A 26660-nucleotide genomic window follows, 5' to 3' on the forward strand; every position below is an offset into this window, starting at 1 on the left:
CATCCAGTCCAAACTATCACTCAGCCCTATCCAGTCAACTAGACCAGGGCACTCATCCAGTCTATTCTTCAACACCTCCAGGGACTGTGACTCCACCACCTCCCTAGGCAGCCCATTCCAATGACAAATCATTCTCTTTGTGAAGAACTTCCTCCTAACGTCTGTCCATTTCCTGTGATTAGTCTTGCAGCAGGTCTCTGTGCCTCAGGGGTTTGTTTCTTGAAGCCACTGTTGACTTGCCTAGGAGTCAGGATGCCAAATTGCCCATTGTCTTCCGGAAACCAAACTTCTTTCAAAGAGCTAATAGCTTTTGGTTCCTAAGTCTCCTAGACTTCCTCATCAAGACAGCTTGTTCTTTGATTTTATAGCCATTAAACAAAGCTCTTCGTGATAGCTGAAGGGGACAATTGCAGGAACAACAAACCCAGCAATCTGTTTCACACTTGCTTTCGTCTGCAATCTGCTGGTGCGCTTTAAATATGCGCAGGCTCCTCGTGTTCTTGGAGCCAAGTGTGAGCTGCACACAAGTTTGTTCAGCACAGCTCTGTTGCTGTGAATCCCTTGGGTTGTGTTGCTTTCTGGCTGTCTACAATCTGCTCTGAAATGCCTTTTTTCTTTCTTTTCCTTCCCTCCCTTCCGTCTCACTTTTCCTTGTCCTTTGCCAGTCCTTTTCCTCTCCTCTTTTCCTTTATTTTCCCCTTCAGAAAGGTAAAACTTTGCCACTTGCCTTTTCTGTGATACACTGCACAGAGACTTTAGTTATCCCCCTTAGCTGCACCCATCCCATCAGCATTCTTACTGCCTCACCTCTACCCCAGGCTTATAGAGACAGGCATTTGTCCCGGCAAAAAGCCCTCCAAAACTAGAAGATGGCTGGCAAACAACAGACTGTAGAGGGTTCTTTCTTGTGGGGTCACGCAAGCAGTGATGTAACAAGCTTGGTCCCTACAAGTTGAGCACTGGACAGCAGCATCCTCTTTCTGCTGTGCCCTGGGTGTGGGCAGTGTATTCTCCTGCGTTATTTGGGGCATGATGCACTTTTTGGTGTTTTCTTCAGCACTTTTTGAGTGCTGTAAATGATCAGCTAGGGCTTGGAATGTCAAAGTGCCCAGACTTAATGGGGATATGTGGGTGGTAATGGTGGAAAATACAGAGGGCAGTTGGTTGTGCCTCAATCTAGCTTAAAAACAGACTGCAACTACTACTGTTGCAGCTAAGTAGCACCACTAAAGGTGTAAAGCAATGTTCAACAAGTGGTTTTAGGCACTTAAGGGTAAGACTGCTGATTTTCACATGTTGTACAAAGCGTGTGCCTCTTCCAAGTCATATCAGACCTATTGCTTTTGGGAATTAGGGTTGTGTCTCTGAGTCCACTTACAGGTTGTGTAGTTTGCTGCTAGTATTAGAGATTAACCACTGGAGTCGCAGAGCAGCTCAGCTAAAACTGAAGAGCTCTTTCCAGCCCAGACATGGGCAAGTCTCTTTTGTTTGTGTTAAAAAAGGGAGCAGCATCATAACACTTAAAAGTGCTTAAAAGCACAATAAACTTAAGAGTGTAATAAACTTGAGTACTATAAACTTAAGAGTACAATAAATAAGGTTAAGAGCATGATAAATTTAAGAGCACAGTAAAAAGATCTCTTGTGCCTTGAAGGCTTGCAGAGGTTTACCCAGGAAAAGGTTTTCTGTTTCAATAAAGCATATCACAACAGGGCTAGTTTGTGCCTTTTCATAGCTTGGCTGTGTTCAGACAAGGAACAGTACCAGAAGATGGTTATTCAGTATGTGCCTGACAGCATTTTGCTGTTACAGAAGTACCCAATTTTACAGCAGCTACATCCTGCTGCCAGTTTAATTTTCAAATGGTCCCCACAAATCCTGTCAGGCCCCAGACAGGCGATGACAAATAGGGTGTCAGAGCTTAAAAAGTAAGTAGCTGCTTTATGGAGACGTACTCACTAATGGGTCAGTGCATGCAGCTGGATTTGCAATAACTTACTGAGTTGTGGTACCATGTATAGTTACAGTTATCTGTCTGCACCCTTGAGGCCATTACATCACCAGGAGGTTATCTTCCCATATTCATTGTCATCCTATCAGGTCTGGTAAAAGCTCTGGGATAGAAGGGGTTTGTTCCTCTGTGTTGGAACAGTCTGATGATAATATTTTTCTGTTTATTAAATTAGCAACTGCTCCGTGAGATGCAGCAGATGGCAAGTCGCCCCTTCGCCTCCATCAACGTTGCCTTAGAAACAGATGAGGAGCCACCAGATCTCATCGGGGGAAGCATAAAGGTGAGAGCTGCTGCTTCAGGATGGTCCTTACCACAGTTAATCATGGAGACTTTCTTTCAAACTGTGATTAATGCAAGAATCTTAAATCCTTTTTTATGTTGTGTAGCCGCAAGAAACTGTAAGGCCTGGAGGGCCAACAGGTTGGTAGAGTCATAGAACTGTGTTGGGTAGAAGAGACCTTTAAAATCCATAGAATCATTAAATGGTTTGGGTTGGAAGGGATCTTAAAAATCATCCAGTTCCAAATCCCTGCTGTGGGCAGGGACACAACCAACTTGCCCAGGTTGCTCAAAGCCTCATCCAACCTGGCCTTGAACACCTCCAGGGAGGGGGATATCCACAGCCTCCTTAGGCAACCTGTTCCAGTGTCTCCCCACCTTCACTGTAAAAGCTCCATTCTAGGGTATAAGATTTTCTGTTTGCCTTGTTGGTTTTTATGCCTTGTGATAAGAAAAATGCAGCCCCACACAATGGTGTCTTTGGCTGGAAATAGCTGTAGGTGCTACAGATGGAAAACATTTTGCTGTGCTGCCTCAAAGCAAGCAGGGCTGCAGTGATGCCTGTTCTGCACCAACCTTAACATATTTCTGACTGTAACTCTATGTTCTAATACCTCTTGTGGTGCACAAAAAGGAGCATGGAGAGATCCTTGTCTGGCATGTTCCGAGACACAGCACGTTGTATTTTTAGGCAGAGCATATTTAAAAGTAGACTAATGAATTCAGAGACCTTTTTAATGTGATGCTTTGCCTGGCAGACTTGTACACCAGCAGAAAAAAATGCAGAACCTGAGAACACTGCTTTGGTTTGTTTCCCATCTGAGGGAGCTGCTTTGTTTTATTTCAAATTCGCTGTGTTGGAAGTCTTTCTCATTAGTTCAAGCACAAACTTTCTCACTTTCTATTACTGTGACAAGAGAGCAAGATCTGCTCTTCTAAAAAAAGAAATGGAGAACAGTCTGACCTCAGGTCTTCTCTTTGGTGAGAAATACTGTGTAAGTCTTGGCTTTAGGGTCAACAAATGGCACAATTAAGCCTGTATTGCTTAAAGCCTTCCATAACCACCTGTAAATAAAGTCTCTCATGGCATGTTGCAGCACTTTTTCCACCTGGTCGGTGTCTTGCAGCATGTTCTGGATGGGCACTGCGTAGAAGGTGGCACTCTGTGCTACTCAAACCTTTAGTTCCATGCTTGGATGATGCCTGTGGTGGACCCTAGTGAATTAATTGCAGTTTTCTCTGTAGTCTGGGCTGGTCCTCACAGTTTTGCAGAGATAAACTTTGGAGCATAGTAAAAATCAAGTGAAATTTGCAGAGGCACTCAGCAGTTTGTGGTGATAGAGTGACTGGGCAGCTGAGCTGAGCTGGCTCTAGGACCTGTGTGTGGATCCTTTGAGTGGTTCTGCTCCCTTTGGACTTCTTTCGAGTCCAGATCATTTGGTTTTTCTGAGTTGGTATCATTTCTGTACTTGCTGCAAGGATGGTAGGCACCAAGACTGTGCAGGACATGCTGGTGCCATTGGCTTGTCACTCTGCAAACTAGAGTGAGCCTCTCTTGCATGGCTTCGGCAGAGAAGCTGTGGGATGGATACCCATGTTTCCCTTGGGGTGGAGGCAGGTTGGAGGCTGTAGCCTGGCTGCTGATGTTTTTGGGTTGTGGTCTGCCTGAGGCAATTCCTTTCCCCTCTTGCCATTTTCTGGAAATAAGCTAACAAAAAGCTTATTGCCTCATCCCTGGCAACACTGCAGGTCAGGCTGGGATCTGAGCAACCTACTCTAGTTGCAGATGTCCCTGCTGACTGCAGAGGGTTGAACTAGCTGGTCTCCTCCAAGCCAGAGCACTCTGTGATGCTATGAGAGCCCTTCTGCTGTAGAGTCAGACCAGCACAAAGCTGTCCGAGGCCTTTTGACCTCTGACAAATTTGCCCTCAAAAGCTACAGAGAAGGTCTTTGGATCTGCCATGTTCTGATTAATGTTTTTTCTTCCTCTTCTTCAGCTGGCAGTGCTTTTTCCTTCTTCAGCTGGACTTTGCTGCTCACTTTCTCTTCCATACCTCTCTGCTTTTCATTTCCTGCTCAGTTTTTCTGGTGATTATAGGAAAATTTGACTCTTGTCTTTTGAAGTGCTTCAACAGCCAGCAACACAGACAGGATTTCATCTCTCTCTCCTCTCTTCCTTCCATATCTCACTTGTCTGACCTCCTTGGGTTACTCAAGAATGGATGGAGAAGATGGCTTTGAACATAAGCAAGCCTGTGGACAGATGTCCTTTTTCAGACTCAGAAATTGTTACCAACTGCTAATTGCTCTCTGTGCTGCTAACTCATAGAAATGTTTCTTAATCTAGTTCAAGCGTAAATGAGAGCGTCTGGTTCAGGGAGGCAGCACAGAGCCTGTAAGTAACTTGAAGCCAAGTAGGGAGTGTGGACACGTATGCTTGTGCCAGCAGGTAACTCCATCTGCTGGAAGGTCTGGTTGCAGAATCCTTGCCATACTTCCCCATGGCAAGGAGAGTTGCTGAATTTTGGGGAGCTATTTCTAGTTTTTATCATCTTGGAGAGTTTGGATTGGAGATGAAAATATGCATAAAGGTGTGGAATGTTTGAGCAAAGTTGGCTGCATCTGGAGAGGAGAGAAGGGTAGTTTTAGGTTAGACACAAGGAAGAAGCCTTGCACGGGGAGAGGGGTGAGATACTGGAACAGGCTGCCCAGGGATGCAGTTGAGACCCTGGAGATGTTCAAGGTCAGACTTGATGTAGCTCTGGGCAGCCTGCTCTAGGTGTGCCAGCTGCCTGCAGAGGGTTGGGAAAGATGACCTTTGAGAGTCCCTTCAAACACAGTGCCATCTAGGAACCTGAGAGGGGGCTCAGGAAGTCTGTGTGTTGTGAGCAGCCTGGGGAATGACCCTTCTGAGATAGTCTGGCCTTTTGGGTGCTGTATGTGATGTGAAAAAGCAATCACTGGGGGTCAGCTGCAGGTTCTCTCTCTTTCCTTCTGCACTGGCACAGAAAAAATCTCTTAGCAGGACAGAGGTGCAGGAAGAGGGACTGGGATGTGCAAAATGGTGGAACCACATTTTTCTTTGTGTTTGTTTAGTTATTAGCCAAGCAAAGAATGAGATGTTGCTAAGCCACTGGGCTGTGAGCCCTTCTCCAGTTACTCTGCCATTTGCTGTGTCAGAATTTGTGAGCCTTTGAATGCAAGAGACCCTGACTTGTGTTGCCATAAATGCAGTGATGTTTTTTTCCCCTCGTGTGAATCAAAGCCTTTGGTTAATAATGAGTTTATTTGAGGGTTACAAAGGAGAAGTGGAAAATGGGACATCTTGTCTGCAAGAGATTAATTCCCTTTTCCATTGTGCATAGCCAATTGGCAGCCAGTGTCAGGCTAGTTCCATCCTAAGCTGATGTTTTCCAGCTGGACACTATTAGAACCATGTTTTCAATTAGTATTTTTCCTGGGGTACTTAGAAGTGATAGAAAGTGATTTACCTGCAGGGGAACTATTCATATTGGAGTCTGCAGCTAGGCAACACATAACTACCTGCTTTGGTTTATTTCCCACTCAGCAGATACCCACTGGATCACAAATCTACCACTAAATTTGCTTAGTTATTACAAAATCCATTGGCTTTTCTCTGCAGCTTTTTTCTATGTTCAGAGGTGCTGCATATCACAAGTTCTTTTTTTCTGGGAGTGTTTAACATCCTTGGGTATCTGGGACTCCTCCAAGTGTGGGAAATGGTGTTGCTGTAACCCAGGGGTGTTGCAGTGTTGTTAGCTCGTTAATCAAAGCTCTGTAGTCCTCTGCAGTCATTTCTAGAGGAAACTTCCTTGAAATAATTTGGAGAGTTTATAATTTTGACATTGATAGCTGCAGTGCTGAGGCCAGCTCTGGAGTCCTCAGCACAGACAGGGACCTGTTGGAGCAGGGACAGAGGAGGCCACAGCAATGCTGGGAGGGCTGGAAGGGCTCTAATGTGAGGCCAGGCCAAGAGAGTTGTGGTTGTTGAGCCTGGAGAAGAGAAGGCTCCAGGGAGACCGGGTGGCCTTTCAGTGCTCAAAAGGGCTGATGAGAAAGGGAACAGACTTTTGAGCAAGTCATATAGTGAGCAGACAAGAGGAGATGGCTTTAAAGGGAATAAGAGGAGATGTAGTGAGCAGACAAGAGGAGATGGCTTTAAAGGGAATAAGAGGAGATGTAGTGAGCAGACAAGAGGAGATGGCTTTAAAGGGAATAAGAGGAGATGTAGTGAACAGACAGGAGGAGATGGCTTTAAAGGGAATGAGAAGAGGTATAGTGAATGGACAAGAGAAGATGGCTATAAGGGGAATAAGAAGAGATATAGATCAGATGCAAGGAAGAAGTTGTTCACTGATGGCAGTGAAACACTGACCTGGCTGCCAGGAGGACATGTGGATGCCCTGCCTCTAAAAGTGTTCAAGGCCAGGTTGGATGGGCTGCTGAGCAACCTGCTCTAGTGGAAGATGTCCCAGCCCATGGCAGAGAGGTTTGGAATGAGAAGATTTTTAAGTCCCCTTCCAAGCCATTCTATGATTTCCAAGTATCTCGAGGTGAGGTTGGTAAAAGGCAGGAAGTTAACCACTTGTAGGTTCTTGGGAAAAGCATGTATGAAGTGCAAACAAATACTCAGCTTGAGCAAAACCCCTATGGGATGAACAAGAAAACTGCTGCATGAGGAAAAAAGGATCCTTAAGTTGGGAAAAAAAAGTCTTGAAAGCTCTTGGAGGATTTGAAAAGCACTCTTGTAAAATAGAACATGTGCCTGTCCACAGAGCAGCCTCCACTGTGCTGTTTGAGCATCACAGAATGGGTTGGATTGGGAAGGCGCTTTAGAGGTCATCGAGTCCAACACTCTGCACTGAGCAGGGACATCTCCAACTAGATGTAACATGCAGAGCCAGTGCTGAGAAGGTTAACAGTGCCAAGTGAGAGAGGTATTTGGTGAGCAGAGTCCTGGTGAAGCTCATTTGGCATGTTCTGTACCTCTGTGCTAACGTGCACTGTGTTCTGCTGGGCAGAGGAGCTTCCCGGCAAACCCTCCATCAGGCCTCAGCTCACCACCCTGCCCAGGTCCTTAAAAATAGCAGACAAACTGATGAAAAATAGCATCTCCAGTAATTAGTTTGCTTTGTTATAGAAGAAAGTGCTGTTGAATGGTTTAAAGACTGCCAGAAGGTCCCATCTGTTCAAGAAGTACAGAGATGAAGTGGTGAGGCTGATTTAGGAGTGGGCAATGGCACAGATTTATCTTTGCAGGCGACTCAGATTCCGCTTCTGAGCAGTGTCCTTGTGAAATTCCTCTTACACTGCTATGAAGTTGCAGCCATCAGTAATGAGCAGGGAAGTGAGAAGTCCTATGCCATGGGGTGGTGGGTCTGGGGAAGCTGCAGGGGTACCACTGCAGTGAGGAATGGTTTGAAATGAAGCATAGCCCAGCTTCAGCACTTCCACAGGGCGACTTCATCTTAATTTGACCATGTAGCTCTGAGCCCTGCTCTGCTGGGCTGATTCGTGCCATGGGAGATCAGTGAGGAACAGCTAAGGGCCCAGAAGCTGATCATTTTTAGGACTGTTACCCTGTTCTGCTTATCTCTATGGGTGACTCATTTTCCCTTCAGTTTATTTGTTGTTGACCTATTATTAGTTCACCAAATTTGCTTCTGTCACTGCCTCCCAACTCATTTTGCTTAATATGAAGTTGGGGATTAGTGCAAGCAGGTGGATGTGGAAGGGCAGGCTTGGACTGGGGTATCAAACATAGCCTGAAGCAGAAATGACCAAGCTCTCAAGATGCATTGCAGTGGCACAGAACTGGGGTGTTCAGAGGTGGTGGTAACGGGCGTCTCTAATTTTAAACTTCCCAGAGACTCAAATATAGTTGATGGAACCAATAAGAATTTATAGGATGCCCTTCCCTCTTCCCCCTTCTTTCCCAAAGAAAAGGAATTAGATGGAGAGAGAGGAAAGATAAGCACACCCAAATAAATAATCTCACTGTGATTTTGGAAGTTAAAAGAAGAAAAGTTTAACAATAAATAAAAGGTATATGAAGTAGGGAAGTTGCAAAGGTATAAGGAAGGGAAATCAAGATACAAAATGTGTAAATACAAGCAGATTTGGTGGCAGTGGGTTTGTCTGCCTCGGGTGATGGCCACGTGCTAGAGCAAATAGCAGCAGGAAATAGGATGGTGGTTGCTGGTAAGCAGGGAGAGAGAGAAAACGGGTAGTCCCCTTGCTTTTTATGGCTCTTAGACAGGAAGGGGGAGTGGGCTAACCACCACACCTGATAGTGTTTAGACCCACTCTCTGGGAGGGGTCAAGACTGCTCCCCTAGGAGAGTTAACCCTTTGCAACAAGCTGAAAGGGAGAGCCACTCATTATCCTCAGCAGGAGAGTGGTGGGAGGAAGGGGCTGAAATTGAGGGGTGAAAACATGAACTGGCAAATGCTGATGTGTTGTGGCAGTTGCTGGAGATGGTTCACATACAGCCTTGGGGGAAGCCAGTCTGAGTTTGCTTCTCCTGAGCTGTGTGAGGCAGGCAGCTCATGCTCACCAGCTTGCCTTGTGAAATGCAGTTTGACTCTTGATGCTTTCTGGGCTTTTCAGCACTTGCTGCTTCTAGGATCTTTGCCTTCTGCTCAGGCTAAAGAGTTCAAAGCCTGTCAGTACATCTCTCCTTGTCATTAGCAGAAGCACTTTCACTCGTTGGACTGGGCCTGTGTGCAGGAGCCCTCCCGGTGCACTAGTGACAAGGGATGGACAACAAGAAGTGACATCCCAGCTTTTTTCTCATACTCAGGATTAATGCTGCCTGTGCTGGTCCACTTTCTAGCTCTTGGGAAAGAGTACTGATCCCCTGGGAGGGACCTTCAGTGAGAGCTGGAGTTGCCAGGGTTTCACGGGTCAGGGCTGGTCCGGTCACAGATAGTCTCCATGAGCCCCTCTGCCTTTCCAAAGGGAAGAGAAAGGGAATAAGGGAGAGAGACTGATGAGGTGGGAAGGAAACTAAACCAGCTGGAATGGAAATGAGAACAAGCAAATGAAATAGAGATGGAGAGATACAAACCAATACCCAACCCAAGCCCTGATGGCACTGATGTCACCGTTGTCACACTGATGCTGAGGGCAGGCCCAGACTGAGCTCAGCAGCAGATGGGATCCAGATTCCAGAGCTGGATTCTGGAGCTGGATTCAGGAACACACAGATTGGAGTCAAAAGGCAGAAGGGCAGAATCCTCCTTGGGCACCAGCCACTGAAGAAGAGGTTTGACTCTGGTGATGCCTCATCTTTCTGCTGATGTCCATGGGCTGCAATCCCTTGCTGGGCAGTTTAGGGTCACCTCTCCTGCCTGCTCCTCCCCACAGGTGCCACCTCTGATTTCCTGTGCTCCAAGGTGACACACAAGCAGGTGCTCTCCCCATCAGCTTCTCCCTGCTAGGAGCAGCCCCTGGATGTGCAACCCTGCCCTGATTTGCAGAGAGTGCCTCAGAGAGCAGAGCTTGAGCTGAGCAGAATTAGGTCTGGTCTAGCTCAGTCTAGGACTGAGATAGTGGTAAGGAGGTGGTGTTGTCTGTGCAAGTGAGGTGTGTAAAGCTGGAGTGGCTGCATTAAGGGTGCCTATAGTCTGGCTGTGATCTGTACTACTAAAACAACACCAACACCATCTGATGGAACTTTCCCCTACTGAATTATTGCCAGTTAACTAGTACCAGGTGTCTGTTTTGATTTCTGCTGCAGAATTAGGGACTTGAGGGGAAAACTTTTGCCACTTTCATGGTATAATACAGAATATAAATATTTGGAAGGGAGATCAGCAGAGACATCTGCTAAGCCTGCCTCGTATTTAGGGAGTATTTGGCTCATAATTGAGATTTAACTGCTTTAGGAGTTGAAGACTGTAGATTTTTCGGCAGGATGGACTCTGATTTTAGCTGATAAGGAGGAATTTGCTGGGGGGAGAGGAAGGAGTGTGAATCCTGCAGGAGAGTTTTTTTCTGAGCTGTTTTTTCCCTGTAGTGCAGATGAGTGTCTCTTCTGATTGAAGCACTAATGACTCCAACAGCTCCTCAGAAGCATTATCAGGGACCTGTTTGCATTCTTTTCTGCCGAATAGCCGGTTTGTGCATCTTATGTTTGCAGTCTTCACCCTGCTGCCCTGTTTTGCTGGGCGTTGTTTTATTCACACTGTCCCATGTGTAAAACCAGCCAAGTGGTCAGAAGGAACCAGACTAATTCTGTCTCTCCACCTGGACAAAAGCAAAATAAATACCCATCACTAACCATATGTATTTTGCTACTCGTGGCCTCATCCATCGCATCCCCTCCCCGGGGCATCAGCAGGGAGTTGGAAGAGCGTTTTTGGCAGTGCTGTGACAAGAGGTTTTGTCGTTTCGGGGTGACTGCTTGTGCAGCGCAGGCTTGCCGAACGCAGTCCTTCCCTGCAGCCTGAGCTGCTGTCCGTTGCGCTGGGCTGGCAGCGAGCACTTGGGGACAGAAAGCTGCTGTTGGACGTGGCAGGAGCAGACTGGCGGCCCCGCAGAGGCTGCTCTGCCTGCCTGCCTGCCTGCTCCCGCACAGCAGCACCTCCGCGGGCTGGGCTCTGCGCTTGCGGCTGCAGGCTCTTAGCATTCCCTGCAGGCTTGCCCGTGAGTTTTGTGTGGTGCCTTCCAGCAGGGGGGCAGCATGGAGGCTGTGTGGGGAGCAGTTCATTGCCCAGCCCACGTGTCACTGCCAAGGGGACAGGTTAAATGCAAATGGTTAATCTAAATTCATTTACTGCAAATTATTGCTGCTATCAGTTTTGGGCTCTCCAGTTTAAGAGAGACAGGGATGTGCTGGAGAGAGTCCAGCGGAGGGCTACGAGGATCATTAGGGGACTGGAGCATGCCTGATGAGGAGAGGCTGGGGGACCTGGGGCTGCTTAGTCTGCAGAAGAGAAGAGTGAGAGAGGATTTAATCAATGTTTATAAATATCTGAGGGCTGGGGGTCAGGAGGTGGGGGAACAGGCTCTGCCCACTTGCTCCCTGTGATAGGACAAGGAGCAATGGGTGGAAGCTGCAGCACAGGAGATTCCACCTCAACATAAGGGGGAACTTCTTGACTGGAAGGGTCCCAGAGCACTGAAACAGTTTCCCCAGAGAGGTTATGGAGTCTCCTTCTCTGGAGCCTTTCAAGGCCTGTCTGGATGTGTTCCTGTGTGACCTGAGCTAGATTGTATGGTCCTGCTGTGGCAGGGAGTTTGGACTCGATGATCTCTTTGGGTCTCTTCCAACCCCTGACATCCTGTGATCTGTGATCCCTATCTCAGATGACATAGACATTACTCAAAGAATATGATTTTTAAAACTTAATGCTCTATTTTTTTTTATAGAAAAAAATGCTTGTAACTTACTGTACAAACCTTCAGTCAGCTTTTAGTGGCACCATCTGCAAACTTGCAAGTGGAATCTGACCCCTTTTCTGCAAGAGCAAAGTCATCAGACGAGCTGGAGTCAAATCATGGAGTTGAACTGGTTCAGCAGTGCTCCTCTTCCCCCACTCCCAAGATAGATTATTTTCTTTTATTTTAATTTCCTTGCTGGAAATTGAAAACCATGGCAGAGTTATTCGATCAAAGCACACAAATGTTTTCTTGTTAAGAAAAAACAATCAAGTTCTCGACAGCACTCTGAGTCCCAGGTTCTGCCAGGCAATGTGCCGGCAGCGCACAGCTGCCAGAACGTAGCCACAGTTGGTGCTGTTTTTCAGGGTGCACAGGATGGTTACTGTTCTGAGTGTCAGCCTGATGTGCCAGGCTGTTAACCTTCACATGTGTCCAACGTAAGCAGCTTCAATGGAAGGCAGGAGAGCAAGGGGGAGGGAAACGTGCAGAGTGAAGCTGGCGTCATTCGACTTGATTGAGGAAGGCTCTTGGCTGTGAAATTGTCTCCCAGGAGAGCTGGTGCTGCACATCACACCCTGGGCACCTGGAAATCGCCCAGACAGAGTCCTGCAAAATGCTCTCTTTGTGCAGAAATTCCTGCTGGATAAGGCAGACTTAATGAGGTGACCTAATAGGTCTCCTGCTGCTTTCAACTCCTGTAATTGTTGAAACTTTACACATATTAAGTACATATCAGAACTCATCAACAGATGAAATTAGCTGTGGCTTCTCAGTGCTGCCTTTGGCTACTGAAGTCATCTGTGGAAAACAGCTGTGGATGGGTTTGCTGCCTCCAGGAACAAAAGGCTCATGTCGCTGCTTAGTAAAATACCTCTGACTTTGGATTTTCATCCCAACGGGATAACTGCCCATTTTCAGACACTTCTTAACACAAGGTACAGAGTAGGGCTTCCCAGATCAAAGCCAAGTGCTGCAGTGCACTGCCTGGTGGCCCACATCTCCCAGTGAAGCTGTTGTCATCTGTGCACTGGGCTGACAGGGCTTTGCTGGGCTCTTGGCATCCATTTGCATTGCCCTGATTCTTACCTGTTGGCTTTTTCCCACCGTTTCCATTGATTGCAGTTTTGCTGGGATGGAGAAGCAAAGTCCATTGCAGGAGAAAGGTTTAGGCTATTACTGGCCAGCAGGTGGAGGGAGGGGATTCTGCCCCCATGCTCTGCTTTGCACTGCTGAGACCCCCCCTTCCTGCTGTGCTGGGGCCAGCTCTGGAGTCCTCAGCATAGACAGGGACCTGTTGGAGCAGAGTCAGAGAAAGCCACAGCAGTAGTGGGAGGTCTGGAAGCCCTCTGCTGTGAGGTCAGGCTGAGAGAGTTGGGGGTGTTTACCCCGAAGGACAGACCTTCTAGTGGACTATCAGCACTTAAATCAGAAAGCTGGGGACAGACTTTATATCAGGGCCTGTTACAACAGGACAAGCGCTGATGGTTTGAAACTAGCAAAGATTTAGATTAGATACAAGGAAGAATTTTTTTACTCTGAGGATGCTGAGGCACTGGCCCACGTTGCCCAAAGAGGTGGTAGATGCCTCATCTTAGATCCATTTCAGGTCAGGTGTTTGGGGCTGTGAGCAACCTGCTCTGGTTGCAGATGTCCCTGCTGGCTGCAGAGAGTTGGACTGGATGCCCTTCAAAGGTCCTTTCAGCCCAAGCCAGTCTATGATCAGTGTGTAAGATTGTCACTGCAGCTCACTCACAAGGCTTGGCTGAGGACAGGCTGTGGCTGGAGGGAAGGGTATCTGACAGGTAGACCAAATGCAGTTGTCTGTTGCAAGCACAGATACATCCTGGGTGCTGCAGCATCGCCTTTGCCGACCTCCATCCTCTTGGCAGCCCCAAGGGCCATGGACTTCTGGCTCCACATTTCTCACTGCTGCTGTGTCTGCTGGCTGGGAATAAGAGTGCTTTGTGTTTGTCAAGGGCACAGCTCCTGCTGATGGGCTGTTGGATGCCAGTTTGGCTCGTAAGGACCACCAAAGGTGAGATCTTGTACCCTTAACTGTGATCTTCATCCACATGCTCCAGCAGCTGGGCTCCACTCTCTTTTCTGTGTCCCCCCTCCCAGTGGGGAGCTCTGCTGTTCAGGCACCACGTAAAGTAGTCATGTGCCAAGTGTCTGAGTGATGCACCTTATTTGCATAGATTTGAATAATGTCTACTTTATTGTGCCATTAAACCTTCAATAAAAAGGAATTGCTTCTGTAATTCAACAATGGGTTTATCAAAACACTCCACATCAAAGTCTCTGGTTTTAACCATCTGACAATAGGTGGTACAAAGTTTGGAGTTCTACCCAGCTGATCTTTCTCAAAGTGGACCATGAAAGGCCACCTGTCAGTCTGAAGCACAGCCTTTAGAGTGACCTGATCTCTGCTCTGTAAGTCCACTCCAAGCCTTCTTGCAGAAAAGCTGCTTGAATCTGTAAGAGCATTCAGAAACCACACAAGAGGCAGATGTGGTGCAAAGGTAGGGAAGGAAAAGCAATGTGCTGTCTTCTTAGGCCTCCCCACAAAAATTCAGATGGATGAAGCCAGCCGGCTCCTCCTTAGGGGATTTGTGCTGTGGTAGCACCTGCATTGTTCCCATGAAAATAGAGTCATGGCAGGGCCGGGTGTGGAGGAGATCCACAATCAAGATGGCCATTAAGAATGACCAGCAGGTGAACAGACATTCTCCACCTCTGCCCTGGAGAGGCCACATCTGGAGTAGTGGGTCCAGTTTGCAGCTCCCCAGTTTGACAGGGAACTACCGGAGAGAGTCCAGCAGAGGCTACAGAGCTGCTGCGGGGCCTAGAGCAGCTCTGTGAGAAGCAAAGGCTGAGAGCAGCCCCAGAGGGGATCTGATCAATAACTGAAGTATGGGGGTCAAGTGAATGGGTACAGACCCTTTTCAGTGGTGCCCAGCAATGGGTACAAACTGGAACCCATCTGAACAGGAGGAAGAACTTCGTTGGTGTGAGGCTGCTGGAGCCCTGGAGCAGGCTGCCCAGAAAGATAGTGGAGTCTCCTTCTCTGCAGAGATTCCAAACCCACCCGGGCATGGTGATCTTGGGCAGCCTCCTATGGGTGCCTTGTTTTAGCAGTGGGGGTTGGACTGGATGATCTCCAGAAGTCTCTTCCAACCCCCTCCCCAGAATCTTGGCGATTCTGTGGCCAAGCTGCTGGATGAGTTCCCCACGAGCTTCCCTCCGTATCAGCAGAGCAGGTCCCTGGGCTCCACATCTGCCCCTGTGTCCCTTGCAGGGTGCAGGCTATGCCCTTCACTTCCAGCTGACCTCATGTGTGCATCCCTATCCTGTCACTGGTGTGAGTCACTGCAGCAGGCTGTGCTCTGCTGGCCTGGCGAGCACACACTTGGAGCTGAGATGCTGGATGAGTCACAGGGCAATAAGCAGGTGCCTGAACTGCTGCTGTCAAAAATAAACGTGCAGGATGACTCTGGATGCTGGGTTTTGCTGCTGTGAACAGCAGCTTGTCACAGGAGCACGGCTGGGTTTGATGGACCATAGAGCATTTTTCCCTGTTTAGGTTTGAGATGGAGTTGCAACAGGAGGAGCTTGTGCTGAATTCCTTCTGAATGAGCTTGCGACTGCCTGAGGGATCTTGGACGTGTCCTTACAGAAAGTATTCCTTGCTTTGCACGGTTCAGAGACAAAGCTCCTCCTGGTGAAATCTCACCCGGTTTTGTCTGAGCAGGTTGACAAGGGAAGGAAGGAGGCTCAGAGATGTGTTCTCAGCTGTCCATACTGCATGTTCCTTCACTGCAAGGGTCAGAGTACAACCAGAGAGGCTGTTTAGTTGCTGGGCTGCTTTCTCCCTAGATGTACAGTCCAGGAAGACTTGCTGATGTTTTGTTTTACCTCTACTGCTAGGTAGCACCCTAATAGACCTGACACTTGCTTTTGACAGGCAAAGGGCTGTCAAGTCTTGGTACAGGCTGCCCAGGACAGTGGTGGAGTTCTCATCCTTGGAGGGATTTAAAAGCCGTGGAAATGTGGTTCTGAGGGACATGGTTTAGTGGTGAGCTAGTAGAGCTGTGTTAACAGTTGGGCTTGATCTTAGAGGTCTCTTCCAGCCTAAACAATTCTGTGACTCTGATTCTGTACGTTGAAGAGATTCAAGATTCCCTGCAGTGTGAAGGCCAGACTCAGCCCTGTGCAGTAACATGAGAGTGAAGAAGTTCTACATGGAAAGAGTGATTGCCCATTGGAACTGGCTGCCTGGGGAGGTGATGGAGTCATCATCCCCGGAGGTGTTTAAGAGGAGGGTGGATGAGGCACTTAGTGCCATGGTTGAGTTAATTAGAAGGGTTAGGTGATAGGTTGGACTCGGTGATCCTAGGGGTCTTTTCCAACCTCGGTAATTGTGTGATTCTGTGAGTGCTGAAATGTAGCTATCTGCATGGCCCAGGGCTGTTGTTGCTCACACTTGCTGCCTCTTTGGGCCTCTCTCAGCACCACTGATACCTTGTGCTTCTGACTGGGAGCAGGAGAATAGAGATGAGGTTCAGAGCATTGCTCCTTCAGATGAACCAAGTGAAGGCTGAGATATGCAGTAGGATGAAGACCAGGGAGAGGGTTAAGGTACAGAAGAATGCCAGTTGGATGAATAAATTCAAGTGGCAAAGAACTGAGGTTACAAGAAAGTTTCAGTGTCAGTGGGGAGGTCCAGTGGCAGAGAGCTTTTGGAAAGGTCCCAGAGAGGTGATGGCACAGGCTGAAAGTGTAACTGCTTTTAAAGCAGGTCATGGAGCTTTCATGTGCAGTTGCTTATCTTAGGGAAGAACTGGATTTGGTGGCCATGAGAAGTATTTTCCACCCTCCTGTTTCTACATGTGGGCTGGAGGATGTTGAACATACTGCTGAGTATCCCCAGGACACTGCAAAGCATGTTAGAATAGAGTTGCACTGAGCAGACTGTGTTGGGGAAAGGAGAGCTGCAGGAGCATTTTGATTTGAATCACAGAACGGTTTGGGTTGGAAGGGACATTTAAAGCTGTTCTAGACCAACCCCCTGCAGCCAGCAGGGATATCTGCAACCAGAGCAGGTTGCTTACAGCCCCAAACAACCTGACCTGAAATGGGTCTAAGATGGGGCATGTACCACCTCTCTGGGCAACCTGGGCCAGTGCCTCACCACCCTCAGAGTAAAAAAAATCTTCCTTGTATCTAAGTCTTTGCTAGTTTCAAACCATCAGCCCTTGTTCTGTCACAACAGGCCTCACTCAAAAGTCTGTCCCTAACTTCCTCACTGAGCCATATAAGTATTGAAAGGCCACCAGGAGGTCTCCCTGGAGCCTTCATTTCTGCAGGCTGAACAACCTCAACTCTTCCAGCCTGGCCTCACAGCCAAGGATAATTTTTGTGGCCATTAATCCAGTTTGCCTCACAAGTAGATACATTTAAAATACATTAGAAGAGAGAATCTCTTCTTGGCTTGTTCAGCAACCCCTTCATCCTTTGCTCTGCTCCACTACTACTTCTCTGCTTGGTCTTTGCTGCTCATACTACTCCCTGCTAAGGATGAGTATGCAGTACTCAAGCCCCTGCTCCAGCCTGGGTGATTCAGCAGGCCTGGTTTGCTGGCAGTGGCATATTGAGGTCCTTGGCTCAAGCCTACAAACACAGGGCTGAGTGCACGCTGCATCTCCTGCACCCAAAGGCTGTGGGCTGTGTTTGTGCAGTTGCTTTCCCTGTGCTCTCTCCATTACCTCTGGTAATTGCATTGCCTGCAGGATGCAGCAGCAGGGGATGCTTGGCTGCTCGATGGGGAAAAGCCTTCTGCTGGATGTGATCCCCTTGCTGGGGGTGGGGAGCAGCGGAGGAGCTGCGCAGCCGTGGCACAGGCAGTGCCAGCCCCGGCAGTGTGTCTTTATCTGCCTTGTGCAGGCTGGCAAACTGTTGTTGCAATCATTCCAGCAAACGGCAGATAGGAGAGCAGCGTTCAGCTGCCTTTTGCTCGCTGTCATCTTTCTTTCTCTCCTTTATTGAGAAGCAGTAATCTCACAGCATTGTTTGACTGCACGTTTTCAGTGCCTGGCATTGTATTGAGTTGCTGTTGGACATTTAAATACAGCAGCACAGTTTTATGCCTAATGGAAAAAGCAATAATTGTTTTATGAGTACCAGGGCAGAATTTGTCCACAGTAAGCCAGAGACCAGAAAGCACCAAGTGTGTCAGGTACAAGAGTGCTGCTCAGCTGGTTTTGTTGTGTGGAGCAAAACCAGCACTCCTCTGTTGTACTCCTGGTGCAAGCTTGCAGCAGCCTCTGCCATGCCACCACACAAGAGCACTGACCGTAGATAACTGTGGGTAGCATCAGGGTCAATTAAGGACATCGTCCAGTTTCTGGGCTCTGCTCTTGTGCTTTGCCTGTCTAGTGACCTACTGAAATAGCTGTAGAACAGTACCCTGGCCTGTATCCAGGAATGGTGTGGCCACCAGGAGTCTGGAAGTGATTCTGCCTCGCTGCTCTGCTGAGACCTCACCTGTGGTGCTGGAGTCAGCTCTGAGGTCCTCAGCACAGGAGAGATGTGGACATACTGGAGCAGGGCCATGGGAAGCCACAACTGGGCTGGAAGCCCTCTGCTGTGAGACCAGGCTGAGAGAGTTTGGGGTGGGCAGCCTGGAGACTTTCTGGTGGCCTTTTGGTACTTAAAGGGCTGATCAGAAAGCTTGGGCAGACTTTTTATCAGGGCTTGTTGTGACAGGACAAAGGGAGTTGATTTGAAACAAAAAGAGGGAGATTCAGAGTGGACAGCAGAAGGAAATGTTTTACACTGAGGGTGGTGAAACCCTGGCCCAGATTGCCCAGAGGTAGTAGGTGCCCCATCTCTGGAACCATTCCAGGTCGGGTTGTTTGGGGCCGTGAGCAGCCTGCTCTAGTTGCATATGTCCCTGCTGGCTGCAGGGGCGTTGGGCTGGGTGAGCTTTAAAGGCCACTTCCTACCTAAAGCATTCTGTGATTCTGTCAGGATAGAATCATAGAATCAACCAGGCTGGGAGAGACCTCCAAGCTCATCCACTCCAACCTAGCACCCAGCCCTGTCCAGTCAACCAGACCATGGCACTAAGTGCCAGCCTTTTCTTGAACACCTCCAGGGACGGCAACTCCACCACCTCCCCGGGCAGCCCATTCCAATGCCAATCACTCTCTCTGGGAAGAACTTCCTCCTGACATCCAGCCTAGACCTGCTCTGGCAGAACTTGAGACTGTGCCCCCATGTTCTGTTGCTGGTTGCCTAGGAAGACCATTAGGAAATGAACGCAGCCCCTTGGGGGAGAACAGAAATTGAAGACAGGACGGGGGGCACACGTCTGAAAGCAAGCAGCAGTGGAACGGTGGTTTGAGGGTAGGCGCTCTTCAGTAGGGTGCTGTGAGGGCGGCAGGAGCAGCTCAGCAGCCAGGTCGGCGGTCAGGTGTGCTGATGGGTGTTTGTGCTGTGTTGCTGTTGGGTTGAAGGAAAGGAACCTCAGCGTTCTCGTTTAGCATGGGCTGCTCCTTGGCCTTCGGGGAGAAGCGCAGCCCAGCCTGGTGCGGTGCTTGGCTGTTCAATGGCTGGGTTGTGGTGAGGGAAACGCGCTTTGGATTGCGGCTAACGTTGGGTTTAGCTTTGCCAGCTACGTGCTGGCAGTCCGCCAAGCACAGCAGCGCGGTTCGTGCCCTGAAGCGTGTCGGATCCGGGGGAGAGGAGGCAGGGGCGGAGGCAGGGTGGAGGGCGCTGCTAACGCTGTCTTCTCCCTTTGCCGCCCTGCCTGCAGACCGTACCAAAGCCGATCGCGCTGGAGCCCTGCTTCGGCAACAAAGCCGCCGTGCTCTCCGTGTTCGTCAGGCTGCCTCGGGGGCTCGGGGGGATACCACCGCCCGGACAGTCAGGTGAGAAATCTGCCGTGGTGTTAACTCCTTCGTTACTGACTCTTCCCCAGCAGTACTGACTCGTGATCCCGCAGTGGTTGCAGTGCCCAGGCCGCTGCAGAGGATATGCTCTGCTTATTCTGGGCTCTGCTCGCTTCTGACCTGAGATTTGATTCAATGTCTTGGGTCAGTTGGTGGATGAACGTTGGATATTTGGGTTACAGTTTAATGTGTGGCCAGGGAAAAGGAGGCATCTGGTACAGATAGGTTTGCAGTAGTTACTTAGCAAAGAATCCTGTCTTGCAGCCTGTCCCCTCCATCCCCACCTCCACCTGTAGACGGACATCAATCCCCTCAGAGCCTCCATGCCCTCATAGGAGTGCTGTACAAAGAAGTGTTCTCCATCCAGCTTAAGATGTCCTTATTCCTGTCCGTTCCTCACTTAGGCCTGCTTGCAGAGCATTGAGACAACCTCCTGGGTAGCTTGTGATTTAGCTGGGGAAGCAGAGTGTCTTAAAAGAGCGTTTGCTGGGCCCAAGGTGGGGTGGTTTGGTTGTGAGTTGTACAGGGCTAAGTTCCAGATGGGCAGTGGTGGCTCGTCTGTGCATCTACCAGGAGCAGGTCAGAATCAGAATCATGGAGTCATTTTGGTTGCTGAAGACCTTTAAGATCATCAAGTGCAACCATTTACCCAGCACTGCCAGGTCACCACTAAACTATGTCCCTCAACACCACATCTACACAACTTTTAAGCCACTCCAGGGACGGGGATGCCACCACTGCCCTGGGGAGCCTGGTCCAGGCCTTGACAATCATTTCAGGGAACAAATTGTTCCTCATATCCAACATAAACTTTCACTGGTGCAAGTTGAGGCTCTTTGCTTACAGGTTTTGTGCTCTAGAACCCTCACCAGCTTTTGTGCCCTTCTCTCAACACACTGCAGCACCTCAGTGTCCTTGGAATGAGGGGCTCAAAGCTGAACCCATTATTCAAGTGCTGAGTGCAGATCCCTGCCCTGGTGCTGCTGGCCACACTGTTGCTGCGCCAAGCCAGGATGCTTCTGGCCTTCTTGGCCAACACAGTTGCAGAGATGATGGATGCCAGGGAAGGCCTCCATGCACGAGTGCCTTGGGAATTCATTCTAGCACATGTGCTGGTGCAGAGGGACACCTCCCTGCAGTGTTACAGGTTTCATGTCCACTAAACCCCACACTTCTTATTTCCAGCTTTTCCTGTTGCAGATGCTCCCAGTGAAGCATGCAGTGTTTAAAAGCTGCATTGAGAGTAGCTGCTGAAGTTTAATCTCTTAAGCCAAAATGCTTTTTTTAATAAGAACTCCCAAAATGGTATTGATTCTGTGGCTCAGAGGGGTTTGTCTCAGCAGTGGTGCAGGGATTTGTCCCCGTGGCCATTGTGTTCCCTGACTGCTCTGTTCTGTCGCCGCAGGTCTGGCGGTGGCCAGCGCCCTGGTGGACATTTCACAGCAGATGCCAATTGCCTACAAAGAGAAATCAGGCGCAGTACGGAACCGCAAACAGCAGCCCCCTGCACAGCCAGGAACCTGTATTTGATGCATGGACATCAGAAACTGTTTTAAATAAAACGGAAAAGGAGAACCCGAGAGGAGGAAGAGGAGAAAAGATTCCCAAGTTGTGTCGCAAGAGACTAGAAGCACTCAAAACCCCCCACAAAAAACACCACCACAACTTCCTTGCACCCAACTCTCATCTGCGTGATAGTTGGCTTGTTTGGCAGCTGCTGCCCCGAGCTGTGCTGACACCTGGCTTCAGATGGCTCCTGCAGCCCGCAGGGTTGCAGTGAAGTGATTCCAGTGCAGGCCAAATCAGGTCTGGTGGGCTGCGTCTGACTGTCAGTGTAAATACGACAACAATCCCAGGGGAAGGAGACTCAGGTTTAGCCATGGAAAGTGCTTTGTAGTTCCTGTATCTATCAAACTGTGCAAAAGCAAGCGAGCAGCGGCTGCAGCAGTCAGCTCCCAGCACACAAACGCTACTGCAGCATCTCCGCCCTGTTCTCCTTCCATGTCAGCTCTTTGTTCCTGCAGTCTCTGAGCAGAGCTCTCCTCCAGACAGAGCAGCTTTGGAGTCACCATGGTCCAGAACATCAGCAGTTGGGAAGGCTTAAAGGTTGTTACCTCACCTTGCTCAGACCACATGCAATACCTGGAGAAGCTGAAGGCTGCTTTTGAAGGACTCAGTGTTTACATAGTCTTAACCTGCTTGGAGTACACCACACACAAGTGCCTAGACTTGAACAGATCTAGGGAGGGAGGAGGCTGCTACACACACTGATGTTTAACATGATTCTCTTCCCTTTAAACGTCTGTGTGCACACAGACAGAGCCACCCAGGGCAGGCTGGGTTCCTTGTGGTGTGCCACATGCAGTTGGAGGAAAATGTCATTTTCCTGACCAACGAATGACTCAGCCAGAGGGGAGTACCTGAGGGGAAAGCAGAGTGTCTTTGTCTCCTGCTTTCACCAGTGTTTCTGATAGAAGCAGTTTGTGTTGCAGGTCAGACACATGGTATTTCTTCTGATTTTCTCTGCCCATTTGGCCTCTTTCCCTCCTCCTTCCCTCCTGCCATTCCTCTCCATGTGAGCTGTGCTATGCTGGAGCTCAGAGCCATCTCTCCTCAGCAGCACGATTTGCTCCATCTCCTTACAGGGTGTAAAAGGCAACACTCCAGGTGCCAGATTATTTGAGGATGACTTTAAAAACAACTTCAAATAAAAAGCAAGCCGAGCAGCTGCATTTGGCCACGGGTTTGAGCTGCTAATGTTTCCCATTGGGATTGAGCTCACATATGTTGAAGGTGGCTTGTTGGTGACAGAAGGGACTTGCAAACACCAAAGAGGAGACTCTGCTCTCAGGGGATGTCTGACCACCTGACTCACTCTCACTAGCTGGGATTGTGTTTGGAAGTTCAGAGTTGGGCTTGGCATATCAGTCTGTGCATGCTGGTCCCCAGTGTCTCCCCCGACTCTGGAATGTGGTGCGGTGCCAGGGCCACAGAAAGCTGTGATCGTGAAGCTGGTAGGAACATGTTAGGTGAGAGTGCCCAACGAGGCATGCAAGCCTTGCTTAATCACAGCTAGGATGACTCCATCCAGGTCACTGAGCTGCTGGCTTCTGTTGAGGACATCTGATACTTAGAAAATGGAGACCTACAAAGCAAGGGGAGTGAAGGGAAAAGAGCTCTGGAGCTTTCTGGCCAGGTAGCACCAAAACAGAGCACAGATAGCTGCAGCTGTGCGTGTGCTGCTTAGCTGCTCTGCCTGCTCTGGGGCTAAACCATGCAGTCTGCAGGAGCTCTGTGCAGCACCACAAGAGAGACCTGAAGGGCTGTGTGTTTCCAGAGAGCAGTGGCGTGCAGACTGGGATGGGGTTGAACTGTGATTTAATGTGCCAGTTTAATTGTGATTTAATGTGTGTTACCTCAGGCAGCTTCATCTCCTGGAAATCTGTTCCAGCTTCCTGTGTGTGTAGAGCTGACCTGAACTAGAGAAATAATACTGGACTGAAATCCCTCCCCTGTGCTTGCTTTACATGTTCATGGTCTCCACCCTTGTCTTCAGAAATGTCTTCTTGCCTCTCCAACACTTCCTTGGGAGGAGAACTGCCAACCCAAGTGGAGAAAGCTCTTGGGCTGAAGTCTCCATATTCAGGACAGCACTTAACCAGGTGCTTGAAGTTGTTGCTTAGGTTTGCCTGAACAGAAGCAGCTTTCAGAGCAGCAGGCCTGCAGGGGTGATATATTTTTACACTAACAAAAAGGCAGGAATGTGAGGGTTTAGGGTTTTTACCTCCTCCCTGGCCCTGGAGAGCTGAGTTGTCTCATCTCAAATGTAGAGTGTGTCCGGAATTGTAGCTAGAGAGTTCCATGTCAGAAAGAATAGAGTGGAAGAGTAAATTAAAGATGTTGGAAAGCTGAGCAAAAATGATCAAATGTTGAGATTTAGCAGATCCAGGAGCTAAAGAGAGGGACAAGAGTCATCCATATAAAAGAAAGAGCTCCTACAGGATGTGGCTCTGCTCTGCATTCTCTCCATGCTGATGAGGGAAAAAGAATTCTCGTACATTTCTCTGCTGCAAACACTTTCATCCCAACTGGAAAGTAAAATAGAGGCAAAGATGGGAATGGATTGGGGGGGGGGAGGAAGAATCTCTGGTGGTTATCACCGAGTCGGTATCTGCAGTGAAGGATTCATGGGTTTCTTTCTTTGGGAGATGATAGGACAGGGGAAGAGTGACCTTATTGGGTGGAGGATCTGTACATAAATGACAGCACACCAGTTTTGCACTTGTACATAAACTATACAGCAGCGTGCAGAGGGTGGGAAGATTTCCAGTGTATATAAACCAGAAAAATATTGAATGTATTTTTGATGCATTTTCAGTGATGTATGAGTTTTGTCTTAATAACTTCTTCATACAATGAGTATTAGTTTTTTTTTCCAGAGCTTTAAAGAAGCATCAGAAGGTCTTGGGTGATCTCTGGCAGGATAAGGCAGAGAGGCATATCCTAACTTAATTCAAATGCATTTCACTGAGCTGGGTAAGCCAAGGGATATGTGGCTCTTCCATTTCAAGGGGGGAAGAAAACCCAACACTTGGGTAACAAATGTATTCAAAGTAGTCATTACCTGGAGGATTAGGTCAGCAGTTGAAGCCTCTACCCTTAAGTCTGTGCCAGTGATTTCCATTCAGAATCACTGTTCCCAAGTGTTTGTAGCTAGCTGCAGCTCAGCATTCCAAGGTTTCAGCCCTCGGAGCATTTTTAGCCTTTGAGAGTAGCCTTTTGAGAAAATGGTCTGAAAACTCAGCAGTGTTACAGCCCTTTTGTTCTGGGAAGCAGCAGTGCCCCTGGGGCTCCAGTAACAGCCTCCTTTCTGCTTCACCACTTCTCCAGTCTCTTTAGCCCAGGTTTTCCCTTTGACTGTTGTAGTGTGGGTGACAGGAGACCCTGCCCCAGCATGGGTCAAGATGGTTTGTGGGACACAACTTCCTTGGGTTTTGAAATGCACTGTACTGAAATTGCCAAAATAAAGCTGTGCACGATGGGGTAATGCTTGTGACTGAATCAGAGACTGGCTTGGGTTGGAAAGGACCTTGAAAGTCATCCAGTCCAACCTTCTGCAGCCATCAAGGACATCTGCAGCCAGAGCAGGTTGCTCACAGCCCCAAACAACCTGACCTGGAATGGATCCAGGGATGGGACATCTGCCTCCTCTCTGGGCAACCTGGACCAGGGTCTCACCACCCTCAGGAAGAGATTTTTTCCCTCTCTCTCTAGTCTGATCTCCCTTTTTCAGTTGAAGCCACCAGCCCTTGTCCTGTGACATAAAGGCACAGCATACAACACACCAAGCTGTGCTGGCATGGTGCCAGCATGGCCTGGCTGTCCCTGTTGTGGCAGTTTATGAAGTAAATACTTGTCAGAAACATCCTTCTCTCTGCAGTCAGCATTTGCCAAAAGGCAGTCACAGGGGTTGCTGCATGGCTTTTAAAAGGCAGCTCAGCTCGCCGGGGCCTCTTCGAGCTGAGCTATAGATGAAACCTCCTCAGTCAAGAGGCTGAAATCAAACTTCTGCCTTTCCCCTAGCCCACTGGAACGCCAGTGCCACAACGATGAGGCTGCTTCTCCACCCTGAACCACTCCTGGTGGCAGCAGCTTCGGCCTTGCATTAGGGGCAGAGCACAGCTGCATCTGTGGCCTTGGCAAAGCCTTTTCCCTGCGAGCAGAGCTTTGCCTGCCTGCAGGACGACAAAGCAGGACCCTCGGTACCAGGAGTGCCTGCAGCACCTCGCGGGAAGCTGCAGCTGTCTTTGCTCTTCCAGCTTCGTTTGGGAATACCATATGGGAAGGGGGGGTTGGGTTTTTGGAGCCTGCTGAGCTAAGCTGCAAGAGCAGGTTGGGAGAAGGAGCTGTGCATGCTCCACCTGGAAGACACAGGAGGAAAGGGAAGGGAGGGCTCGGGGTGTGTCTGTGTCTTCTTGCTGTGCGTGGGGCTGCTAATGTCAGCTGCATTCATGCTGCTTCTGTTGGTAGCTGCTTCCATGAGAGCTGTCCGTGCCGGCAGTGCCCCGGTGGGGGGATGTGCTGGGTCCCTGCTGCGGCGGCAGGGCAGGTTGTGTGCAGGTTCTCTCTCAACACTACCTAGACCCTTTTGGCTCATCTCCCAACTACTGGAGCTCTTTAGACATTTCCTCTCCATTTATCTTTGACTCCACCAACCTCAACCGGAAGGGAAGGAAAAAAACCAAACCAAACCCAAACCCCCAGGATTGTGGAGGAGCCTGCCCAATGTCAGTCCATTATTGGGGTCTGTTAAAAAAAAAAGCAAAGCAAAAAGCAAACAATGGAGTTTTCTATGACTCTGAAATTTGTGCACAATAAATGTTCTTTAAGATCCTTGGATTAATTCTAGTCTGGATTCTTTTTCTTTTCGTTGGTGTTGTTGTTGTTCTTTGTCCTGTAATTATTTCCTCTCCCTACCTGTGTTTGGACCTGAGCTTAGTTTGTTAATATGTATAATTGAGCGTTTCTTGCATCCATCTGTAAATAGGAGCGAGTGCTGTAAGCTATTTCAGTGCCGGGGAGGGCTGGGGGTGGCCTCCCCGCAGGCGTTCAGGACGGCAGGGTCGGGGTCGTTCTTTTGTATTGTACAATAACAGCTCCTTTGCAGCCGGCAGGAGGAATTCTTGGGGGGCCTGTGCATTTTAAATACAAATGTGAAGTACATGTATATAAACACCAGTAAACAATGCAAACCTTTCCTCTGAAATAAAAAGTAGCTGATCTGGTTAAACTCGCCTGCTCCCACCTGGTTGGTTTGGGGTTTCTGTTTGGGTTTGTTGGGCGTTTGTTTGCTTTTGTTCTTCCCTTTCATGAAGTGAAGAGATGGCTCCAGGTGGTTCTAAAAGCTTCTGGCTGGGAGAAGGGGGAGATTCTGCCATGCTGGTGGTTGATCTCAAGGTGTTTGTGAGGTCACATCTGGAGTACTGGGTCCAGTTCTGGACAACCCA

General features: G+C 48.9%; 1 protein-coding gene across 1 annotated transcript in view; it reads left to right on the forward strand.

Annotated features, from left to right (window-relative positions):
- The window catches only part of ATRN (attractin), a 150346-nt gene extending 123903 nt beyond the window's left edge, over nucleotides 1–26443 (forward strand). The window contains exons 27-29 of the mRNA XM_064151189.1: nucleotides 2187–2294; nucleotides 19518–19632; nucleotides 21059–26443. Of these exons, the coding sequence (XP_064007259.1) occupies nucleotides 2187–2294; nucleotides 19518–19632; nucleotides 21059–21183 (348 nt within the window). The 3' untranslated portion in view covers nucleotides 21184–26443. The remainder of the gene's footprint in view (nucleotides 1–2186; nucleotides 2295–19517; nucleotides 19633–21058) is intronic.
- Nucleotides 26444–26660: the final 217 nt, after the last annotated feature.

Source organism: Pogoniulus pusillus, chromosome 11 (assembly GCF_015220805.1).
Source record: "Pogoniulus pusillus isolate bPogPus1 chromosome 11, bPogPus1.pri, whole genome shotgun sequence".
NCBI classification, from domain to species: Eukaryota; Metazoa; Chordata; class Aves; order Piciformes; family Lybiidae; genus Pogoniulus; species Pogoniulus pusillus.